General features: G+C 49.5%; 1 protein-coding gene across 12 annotated transcripts in view; it reads right to left on the bottom strand.

The window, feature by feature from the left end:
* Positions 1-3,939: 3,939 nt before the first annotated feature.
* The window catches only part of EBF3 (EBF transcription factor 3), a 128,632-nt gene continuing 121,378 nt past the window's right edge, over positions 3,940-11,193 (bottom strand). For 4 of the 12 annotated variants that reach the window (XM_023224425.1, XM_023224428.1, XM_023224427.1 and 1 more), the window contains 4 exons: positions 10,756-10,933; positions 9,488-9,676; positions 8,890-9,087; positions 6,611-6,642 (listed from right to left, as the gene is read on the bottom strand). In XM_023224425.1, coding sequence (XP_023080193.1) covers positions 6,611-6,642; positions 8,890-9,087; positions 9,488-9,676; positions 10,756-10,933 — 597 coding nt within the window. Of the gene's footprint in view, positions 6,643-7,744; positions 7,858-8,889; positions 9,088-9,487; positions 9,677-10,755; positions 10,934-11,193 lie in introns of all 12 variants that reach the window. The other 8 variants (XM_031936148.1, XM_031936150.1, XM_031936151.1 and 5 more) reach the window with 6 other exon arrangements.

Genomic DNA, 11,193 nt, shown 5'->3' with positions numbered 1-11,193 from the left:
GCTGCCTCAGTCCTAACCTGCATCTCCCTCCCACTCTTGCACCATGGGATGGGCTCAGTGTACCCTTCCCACACTGGCTCACCAGCCCCATGTGTGCACCCCATGTGGACCCCATGTGGACCCCAGGAAACCCATGGAGAGCACAGGGAGCCAGTGGTTCCGAGGCCTCATGGCAGCTTCAAAGTCCTTCGGAGAAATGGTCTTTTGCCTCCGGTTTTGGGAGCATAGAAGTGTGACATTGGTTATGTTCTGAGGCAAGGCCCTCTGACCCCCAACTGAGCTGCACCAGGCAAGCCAGTTTCCACTTGTGGCCTGTACAGGTGGCCTCAACTGAGTCAGGCTCTCCAAACCCTGTGGGTGGCTTGGTTAGGATCTTCTCAGGGAAGTGTGACTCCTCTCCTTGCTTCCATTTAGATACTCCTCTTTCTCTCTCTCTCTCTCTTTTTTATTTTTTATTTATTTATTATTTATTTATTTTGAGATAGAGTCTCACTCTTGGTGCCCAGGCTGGGGTGCAATGGCACAGTCTCAGCTCAGTGCAACCTCCACCTCCTGGGTTCAAGCCATTCTCCTGCCTCGGCCTCCCAAGTAGCTGGGATTACAGGTGCCCACCACCACGCCCAGCTAATTTTTTTGTAATTTTAGTAGAGACGGGGTTTCACCACGTTGGCCAGGCTGGTCTTCAACTCCTGACCTCAAGTGATCCGCCTGTCTTGGCCTCCCAAAGTGCTGGGATTACAGGCGTGAGCCACCGTGCCCAGTCAGTCTTTCTTACTGAAGATACCTGAAACCTAAGTCAGTGGAGAGAGGGTAGGGTTTGAAGATTGGAGACGTCACCTGGCCTCGGGCCCTGGTCCTTTCAGCCTGGTGACCATCATCTGAACTTTCTGAACTGCAGTTTCACCACCTGGAAGTGGGGAGCCAGCTCCAGCACAGCACTTTGTGGGAGGACAAAAGAGGCGGTGTGGATAAAGTGCTCCACAGATCACCAGGGGCGGCAAAGGTGAGTGTTGCTGTTAGATGTGTGGAGTATTTGACTCACTTTGGAGACTATATTTAAGAGATGGTCTCTGAGGAATCTTGAATCAGAAACAGTGTTCACCTCCTCCCGAAGCAGTGCCTGCCCTCACTTTGTCCCGGCCCCAGGCTTTCCGGGAGGGACAAAATGCCCTTCTAGATTCCCACTAAGTACCAGACACTCAGTGGGACCTCAGCTTCCCCCCTCAGCTTTGACTAGGTGCCCCCATGCAGGGGTAAGGAAGGTGCAGGTTCATCCAGGGCACTCAGGAGACCCACTGGGAGGCTGGAGGCTGGCAGCCTCAGATGCTTTCGAGTCTTCCCCAGGGGGACACCACCCTGGAGTGGCCTGGGGGGCAGGACAGGCTCCACTGAGGAGAGCACTGGGGCTTCCGCTGGATGCTGGGTAGGAGTTCGCCAAGATTCTCTCTGCCCAGATCTCAAGGTCTTGGCACATGGGGACTGGGAGACCCGCGTGCTTCTGTATCGTGCGTGCAGCTGTCTGTGGGGTAGTGTAGAGCCAACTGGAGGGGTGGGGATGGGGGTGGAGACTCACCGAAACTGATGGCACTCCCCAGAGGACGTGTCTCTGTGACCATCTGTGGATCTGTGAGTGCAGACCTAGAAGTCACTGTGAATTTTGCCAAGAACGACATCCCAGGTTATAAAGCTGCCACTGAATTCACCATGATTGGCACCTGTTCTTGTCACAGGTTCAGTTGGCTGCACTCAGTGGGGCAGGAGGAGTCACCAGGGCTGCCTCTACTTACTGAGGAGCCCGACCACGGGTTGTCCCTAGGCCAGGGGTGGGAGCAGGAGCTGCGTCCACGCTCACTCCCCGCCCCGCCACGATGGCAACTCGCTCCCTGTGAAACCTGCGGCTCTACGCTGGGACATGACAAATGACCAAAAAATCAATTTGTAATCTGATTGGAGGTTTTTGATTTCCTCTGATGAGTTTAAATTTCATTAAAAGCAACCTTATTCCAACATAAAAGGAATCCTTGAAGGGTAAAACAGGGGATTGTCTCACCGAGTATAAAGCATCCCAACTCTTTTGTGTGATTTATTCATGGCATTAATTGTGAGGGCCAACCTGTGGTGTCCGTTGGCAGCTGCGCCGTTATCAGGGCCTGGGATCGGCCCAGTGAGCTCAAAGCACAAGGACTCACATTCAAAACTCACTCTTCGGCATATTGACACTTCAGTTATCAACAACCCTTTTTATCTGCTGGGAGGGAGATCGCAGCTCGTGGGGCCGAAATAAGCCACAAATCACTGCCGCCGCCGCCTCTCTGCATTCTCTTAATTGTATGTATTCTCTGGAAAAAATGATCAGCGTGGCCTCTTGTCTTGATGAGAAATTGACATTTCTGAGGACTTCTTTGGGCGCTCCGAGCAAGTGAGATAAGCATGGGTTGTTTCAGAGGAGAGCAGCCTTTCTTCCCTTTCAGGGGCCTCTTTACCGCTCGCGTTGACCCACTTGATGAGTATGGATTTCATGAGGTCTTTTTCAGCATTTGAACTATAAAAGGTTCAGAATGACACCACCCCTTATAGACAAAAGATAACCTTGCCCTTTGAATATATTGATTCTTTATTAACTAGGCTGTTTAATGCAATGAAATGAGGCATTAGATTGAAGCCCATTTCAAGTGCTTTGAATAATCTTTAAAAGCTTGAAAGACCTTAAAAGGCGGCCTCACAATAATTGGCGTGCATTTTGAAAGAAGGCAGTTCTTGCTTCTGATTTGAAACACAAACATAATTTCTCCATCCCCTGGTTACAGGACGTTGGGTATTTGTGGCACCAGCGCAGAGTGCGAAGGAGGTGACTTGCCCAGCAACTGCTTGTCCCAGCCCCAGCCTCCTGCCACTTGGAAGGGAGTCTTCAGGGGAGGGGAGTGGGCAGCCGTCAGGCTTGTACCTTAGAAGCCTCTCTGTGCTGTCTCTTTAAGTCTGAAATGAGAACCTGATTGTCAATGACAGGAGAAAAAGGCGTTCACAAGTTTCTTTATGTTTTGAATAATTGTTTCCTGTTTTGCTCAGCAGAACAAGTAATTAAGATGACATTTGTGAGTACTAATTTGGATCACACTTATGTGTATGTGTTATAAAGCTGCAAGCCAAAACATGCAAACCCAGCCTTTCATGGAGTAGAAAATGAAAAAATACTGAGTGAAATGGGAGCACGGGAAACTCGGAGGAGCTGAACGTCGGTGTGTAAATTAGAACCTCAGTGTTGAAGGCAGATCTCATTAGAGTTGGTGCGTTTGGCTACCAGTGTGCAGTCAGCAGCGCCCGGGGCTGGTGCATGGGGTCTGCTGTGCCACTGTGGTGGCAGTGGAATCAGTGATGCCCCTCTTGCAGACCGTAGGCAGCACAGTCATCTAGGTGCCCTGGTGTCTGCACACCCATCCAGAGCCTTTGCTGCCGCGCTCACTCTCCGAAGCCTGGTTCTTGCCCAGTGGTACCCAACCATGGAGCCAAAAGAAGCTTGTGTCTGGGGTCACTGGAGCAGTTGTTCTCTACCTGCCCAGTGCACTATTCAGAAGCAGAGGGGCTGGGGCAGAAGGTCCAGAGGGAGCGGGTTACCAAGCCCCTCAGTGAACCTTGGGATTGTTTGAGTTCTCAAAGGCAAGTGCTGGAACAGTGATTGTGTCACTCTGGCGCTGCTGTGGCCCCCAGAGCATGTGTGACACAGAAACATCGCCCCAAGTGCAGCATGCATACAGATGGTAGCTCTGGGGGTCAGGACCACGTAAGTGACAATTTGCTGAACTTCTGTCTCTACGCAGGTTAGAGGACGGAGGCTGGATCACTTTGTGGAAAGTCCTACTGTGGATCATTTTTATCTTGGCCAAGTTGCAGCTTCAGAACCCGGTATGTGCAAATGAAACCCCCGATGTAAATTTTATGTGTGTTTAGTCAGTCATTTTAATAATCAAAACAGAGAGAATTACCAAAAGTGAAATTCACAGACAAGAAATACTTTAATTAAATATTGTGTAAAATGAACATTTTTATACAGTTAAATATCTGAAAAAATGTACAGATAAAACAATCTTATTGTAGGGTCTTTAACAGTAAAATCTACCATTTAGTGAAGTGCTCAGTCTTGAGACAGTGAAGTGATGTGGGCGTTGACTACTTAACCTAAAACACAAACCAAGTGAGGGCATGGGGAAGCTGGCAGGCATTCTCAGTGCGTCCATGTGCGCTCTTTTGTAGATGAAACCCTTACTCGTACAAAATAAAACGGAGGCAATTTAGTTCCAAAGTGACTTCTCAGGCTTTCCCATGTAGCTAGGCCTTGTCAACTGTCACAAAGCCAGACTGTGACCTGCTGACTCCTGGGGACATTGTTTATTTAATTTTGTCCCTAGAATGAACACTTTCTAAGTTGTGCATTGTTGATTTTTGTCAAGAAGGTATTTTAAAGTCCCTCCTTTTTAAATTCGATTTCTGCTGCAATTTGCAAAATGTTTGTGCTGTGTTGTGTCTGCAAAGCATTTAGTGCAAAGGAGAAAGAAAAAAAAAAACCTGACACTTTCGGTCTCGCTGTGGGTTTGGCACTAAGAAATCTCTGAAGGAGGTCATTCCAGTTTTAAAAGTACGGACAGTGCCGTTGGAACTGACCACAAAAATGTATTGTTAAAAAAAAAATTAAAAATCAGCAGTGATTGGGGTCCCCCTGAAACCTCTGTGAATCGGAGGTGGGCCCGGGGAGGGTACAGGCTGCAGCAGAAATAGTCCCAGAAAGGAGAGACGGGTCATGCAGCGGGCTTGTGCTTTTGTGTGTGTGTGTGTGTGTTTTACACCATAAATCTCCAAATGAAGGATTAACAATTGTAGTGTAAGCCTGTGATAAAATAGCACAAAGGTTCTTTAAAGAAGTCCACTTTTAAGGCATCAGAGAAGTTAATGTGGCAAACATTTTAATCAAAACATCCGAAGTAAATTTTATTTTAAACTTTAGGCCTCTGAATTTCTCCAGTAAACACAGTTCAGCTATGTGGCAAAGTCATGGGTGGCATCTAAAATGACTTTTTTTATATTCTACAAAAAAATAAAATAAAATAAGGACACAGCCCCAAATGGTGTCGCCTCTTCGCGGCCGTTCCACATGCACAGACTCTCCTAGGATTTGTCACGGCCGGGTGGCACCGATTTGTTTTGACTATACAACTAACTTTTTTTCAAAAGTATTTGTTCAGATAACTTAAAAATAATATAAAAATAAACAATGAATTTGACTTTTCCTCAAAATTAAAAAAAAGAGATGGAAAGTCTAAACAATAGCATATTTTTGAAGTACAAATGAAATGTAAAGACACTGGTTCCTCTTAACGAAACAGATCAAAGAGACAAGTTCTTGGCTAATGCTCTTCCCAGTATCACAACACCAGGCCATGATCAGAAACCAACGCAGACAAGAAAGAAGAAAAAGGAAAAGGCAGGAAAAGCAATGTACAAAATTTCAAAGATAAATACAATATTTATAATTGATATGTTACAAAATAAAGTCCCTTAGCAACTGCAAGTGTTCATGGGAAAGTAAGTGTCAAATGAAGACCATTTTATTCCTTATAAGACACATAAGGAATAAAACTTGTTTTCCTAAATATTTTAAGTGGATCTGAAAAAAATTCAAGACAAGTGTATAAATATTTAGCTACAACTTTGGCAAAATCACAAAAGTCTACAATTTTATAACCACATACAAAACACATTAGGGAAGAAGGATCTAGAAGTCAAAAGGACAATTTCTGGTACAAGAAACATAGACCTCACAGTAGCCTAAGAATGCAATAGTATACAGTGCTAGCAAAAGTTGAAAAAATGTTGCAGATCACACTTGCTTAACAGGAAGCTCTAGCAGTGGGAGAATATTGGAACCAACAGTAGCATTTTTCTCTGTCAGTGTGCTTGTTGAAGGCAAGAGAATTCAATATCAAAGTTACAATTTCTAACTACAATAAGTTACAAAGTTTCATTTCATTAAGATGAAGTTAAGCAATGATAAACCCTCCCTCCCTCCCTGCCACCCCAGTTTCTCCTAATCATATAGTCATCCTTTTTTCCAGTCTGATGGCTCATACCTCCTTGGCCCCCTTTTTATCACCACAAAAAAATATTTCACATTATAGAGATACACAACCATTGTGAATCTAAGTATGAGTACAGAAAAATGTTTGGAGGCATTTTTCATCAGCGTTTCATGATCATCAAAATGGTGCATTCACAAAGTTTCTCCCAACACATAGCAATTACTAGACATGGCCAAGACGGAGTCAGAAACTTTATACAAAATAGGCGTCGCTTTGTTTTCCTTATTCTTCAGGACTGAGAAATGTGAAAATATGAGAAAAGTTCAGTCAATAAAATGGAATTGTTCATGAAGAAGTAGGCTGTTTGCATGTTGATTCTTAGTAGTTTAAATAAAATCTTTAAACAAAGTCTTTTGTAGCATTTCAATTGCTGCTGCTATTTTTGAAGATACTGTTTCCATCAGCATGTCTTAATATACTAAACGTGTCCCCTGAAGTCGGTCCTTTGATGCTGGGTGCTGCGGAAGGTAAACAGGAGTCCCTCACATTGGCGGGACTACCAGCCCAGACATAGCTGCAAGACAGAAGGACAGAGCAGTTACTGTAGGCTCCCCGCACGCGCCCTCCTGCCAATGCAGACGCGGGCGGGGCTGCCCTTCCCCCCTATTCAACTGGGAGGCTGGACTTGCACAATTCCGTCCACCAGCCTCGGGCGTGGTTAGGGTGTGCTGGGGAATCTGCTTCCTGAGGTGGGGGCGCACGTGGGGACAAAAATCCCCCGCTCCTGCCCCTCCTGCAGCCCTCCTCAAAGGGTTCTTTTGGAAAAGGGACGGGCTCCTGACACTGCTGTGTGCGGAGGCTGCAGCTTCCCCGCACTGACAAGTGCAGGGTACAAAGCCAACGGAGGCCCAGACCCCCCCTCTGCCGAGAGAGGCGACCCAGCCTGGTCACTCCTGTGATGCCAGCCAAGGCTCACAGGCCCTGCTCTCGCTCCCTATGTGAGAACCAGACTGGCCTCAGTTTCCCCTCTGCTTCCAAGTCTGGGCTCTGACCGTGCGGTCATCTCTCTGTATCGTAATGGTGAGTCAGGGGCTCTCCAGAATCAAAGCCACTCACAGCCCACCTGCCCTGGAACCTCCAAGCAAGGGCCACGGAGAGATGTGAGTCACGGCACTGCCGTCAGGACCTTTTTTCTCTTCTCAGGAAAGAAGAGAAAACTTTGCACAAAAACGCCAAGCGGGGCTGACACTTTCACGTGAACTCCTGGTACGAATGTAATTTAAAATCTTTTACTGCTACTGTTGTTTAATTTTTGTCAGAATGATCATTCTCATTAATTGATGTATAACATATTAATACATTTGTTCATGCAGTCACGTGAGCTTCGATTTCTCAGTTCATTAATTTCAACAATATTAATTTATCTCCGACTCACCGTTACAACTTTATGGTTTGGAAGCCCTGTGCGTGTACACACTGCGTAGGAGGTGCCATCTTTCAGCCGGCCTGACCCCGTGTCGCGGGCAGGGCCACAGCACCTCACCACCTGCCTCTGCAGCGACCCTGGTGCGGTGCCCGCTGATGGCACGCAGGCCAGTCGGCGGCACTTCGGGGGCTGGGCGTCCCTTCATATGCTAACGGATGTTGTGAAGACAATGATTTCAAATCACTGATACCTTTCCAGTTCCTTTTTTGAGCATTAGTTCATCAAAGTGAAATATGCCACCGACTTCACAAAAGGGCCAGTTTGTCTTCTCCGCGGCTACGTCCTCAGCACCCAGCAGAGAGCCTGGTACATAGTAGGTGCTCAGTAAATACTGGTTGAATGGGTTCATGTTTCTAAAGGAGTAACTGGATTTGAGTCACTGGGAGGAGCATATACCAAAGGTGGTGTCTGAAAGAGGCCAGATGACGGCCACTTAATTTAAGTGCCTGCGGGCCTCAGCACCTCACAAAGGGCCACTCACAAGTTCATGAGGCCTGGGGGCACCCATGTGGCTCTGCCTGTCACACACATCGCAGGCCACGTGCAGCCTGCACAGCCCAGATGGGCCAGGCGCTGGGCAGGCACAAGGTGCCCACTCCGTGTGGCCTCATCTGTGGACAGCTGTGCCCTCGGGGCCGGCCCTTCTCCCTCCTGAATCTTTGAAAGAGATCACGTAGGGAAAATCCTCCTGTCCACAGACAGGACTACAACCTGGTGTTGGTACACACCTGGCCCTGGGTCTAGATGCACATCCCTTTCCAAAAGACAGCGCAGCCCTGCTGGATGCATGGTCCAGCAAATAAAGTGGAGAACCAAGGCCCAGCCTCAGGACAATGAGGGTAGGCAGATTTTGAGATGGGATCCACAGGCGGCATGGTGCCCTGCCATCCCCATGCCAGGGCTATTTTTGCTGCTTTGTGCATAGGAGGCTGCAAGCGCTAACGACCCTGCACTGAGAAATGCCAGGCCCCGGGCAAAGATCCATTGGCTGAATCAGACTGACAATGACCACAGCGACCTTCACCGCACTCCCGCCTTCTCTCACGTGGTCCCACCCCCTTAGGGGCACAGGGTGTTCCACCGAAAGTACACTAGGTGCCATCAGAAGGGTGAACCGGACAAAATCCAAGAAGAGGAATCTGGTCCTTTCTGGGGCTCAGTGCACAGGGGTCCTTGCTCTGAACACCAGGCAGAGGTGGCACACATGAAGGTGGGCCACGGGAGAACATGCAGCAGTCACAGAGGTGCCAGGAGAAAGGCCGAGCGCCCACCCCTCCTCCCATCCCCACCCCTGGAGAGGACCCAACACTGGTCCCCGGCCCGCACCACCCTCACCTTGCAGTCCGTTCCCATTGGCGCTGGTGCAGGAAGGAGGAGGAGAGGCTTGGGGCCGGACCACGGGCGCGAAGGCGCTCTTCTGTTTCACTGCGGAGATGACATTGGCAGGTGAGAATGAGAAAATGCCGTGTGTGCTGCTACAGTTTGAAGGGAGGGTGACCGAAGAGGCTGCCATGGTGGGGCTGGACGGCACTACTGCAACAAAGCAAACACGGTCAGCACGCGCGGCCGCGGCACAGTGCCACGGCGAGACGGCGCCAAAGGCCTCGCCTCAGACGGGGGGCGGGGGCACAAAAACAAAACATGACATGCGTCTGGCTCGGCCACGCTCTGGATAACAGGCAAGCTCTTTTGCACTGGACTTTCTCTTCCAATTGAGCAGCCCATTTTGTTTGGATTTTGTTTTGGTTTCCAATGAGATCACATCGGGCCCATTTTGGGTCAATTTATGGTCGCCATTTGGACGCCCAGCCTCCAGGGCCACCCTTCCTTTTATCCAGTAGCTCACATCACAGAACATCCAAGCAATGCACACACTCGACTCGGTAGTGAATATGAATCTGCGTGATGACGTGTGACAAAAACAGACACTTACTGCCGTAGGGAGAGTTAGCGGAGGAGCCATTAAGAAATCCAGGCGAGCCAGGGACCCCTAGATTGGCCATGGCGCCACTTCCATATCCATTCATGCTAGTGCTGACTGTGTTGTAATTGGACTGCTGGGGAGTACTGCTGGGGACGTAGCCTCGCGGGGACACGCTGCTTGTATTGCGACTGTAGCCGACTGTTGAAATCCCCCCCCCCCGGCCAAAAATAACATTATTATCAGCGACAGACACTTGGGGGGGGTTCCCCGAGAATCTATATCATTTATTAACATTGCTAATTGACCCTGTGCTTTCCACCTGCTCTAGCGCCTGCTGCCAGCTCGATGACCTTATCACGCCAACCCTGCTGCCACTGTCTCACCGTGAGCCCCATCCTGTCTCTGCCGGCTTCGACAGCCAGCCGGGGCGCGCTTCGATCTCACCGTCAGTGGCTTTCACATTTCTCTTTAGAGGCAATTATCAAAGCTTGGATTCCTGGTCTGTCCCCCCACGCTCTGTGAACTTTCGGCCTCTGTAGACCTTCAAATGCCATGACTGACAAGGAGAGCTTGTTTGTGGCCGTAACTTCCCCTGAAAGGCTGTTTGGGGTTCTTCATTTGTATGGTTTCTATTTCTATACATGGGGGCAGTCAGGGGACATGGAAGCTTCATTCCTGCCACAGGAGCGTGGACGGATGGGAACAAAATCAGCAGTACAGGTGAGGTGTTTTCTAAGATCACTGCCTGTGCACATTGCAATGAGGAAAACTAAAATGGACCCAAACGGCAAGATGCAGTGGCCTTGGCTGGCCCAGGTCACTGTCCTGTGGGATGGGGTGCGGGGTGTGGAAACGCGGGTCTCTCTCCATGGATTCGTTCCAAACTTAGACCCAAATCCCACCGTGCAGTGCATCCAAGCAGGCTCTCCTCGGCTCCCTAGGCCATGGCTATCCTATGGCTTAGCCCAGTCTTCCAAGGAAAGCAAAGTCACTTATGAACACATTGAGGGAAACTTCTAGCAAACACCAGTGACCCGCATGGCAGCCAGGGGAGTTGCCGTCTTTAGTAACTGGGCTCTCTGAGTGTTCTTAGGCCAGCACTGGCTGGGAGGACCTGCAGCAAGGTCTTCCTGAGCAAAGGAACCAGCAGAGCCAGAGCGAACGGAACACTACAGACATTCCCCCAGCCGGCCCTGGACACGTGCCTCTTCAGCTAAGGCCTCAACCAACCCGCGCAGGGTGTTCAGGGCAGGGGTCCACCTGGCGCGCCAGCCTACCTTGGTCGTTGGCTTGTGACGTCTCCGACACGTTGACGGCTAGCTGGCTGCTGAAGGAGTTGACGCCCATCATGCCCGTGTGCGCAGGGGTGTTGCCCAGGGTGGGGATCTGGTTGTGATTGCGGGGAACGCTGTACAGCGCCTCGGCGATGTCCGCCGCTCGTTTCAAGATGATCTCCTGCATCAGGAGCAAGTGGGAGCCAGCCCATCATCCCAGGCCCAGCCCGGCTGGCCGTACTCTTGGGGACCCATGACGGTGGCGTCCCACTATCCCTTGCCCAGACCATGACCAAATCTCTCTCTTAATGGGCAAAGAGCTTCCCCTAGGAAAATCATTTACTGACGCTTTTGAAAGGGTACAATATCTGGCTGGGCACAGTGGCTCACGCCTGTAATCCCAGCACTTTGGGAGGTCAAGGTAGGCGGATCACCTGAGGT

The sequence above is a fragment of the Piliocolobus tephrosceles genome, chromosome 9 (genome assembly GCF_002776525.5).
Source record: "Piliocolobus tephrosceles isolate RC106 chromosome 9, ASM277652v3, whole genome shotgun sequence".
Lineage (NCBI taxonomy): Eukaryota > Metazoa > Chordata > Mammalia > Primates > Cercopithecidae > Piliocolobus > Piliocolobus tephrosceles.
Note: the sequence above shows the minus strand (reverse complement) of the source record. Positions and strands in the feature narration are given on the sequence as shown.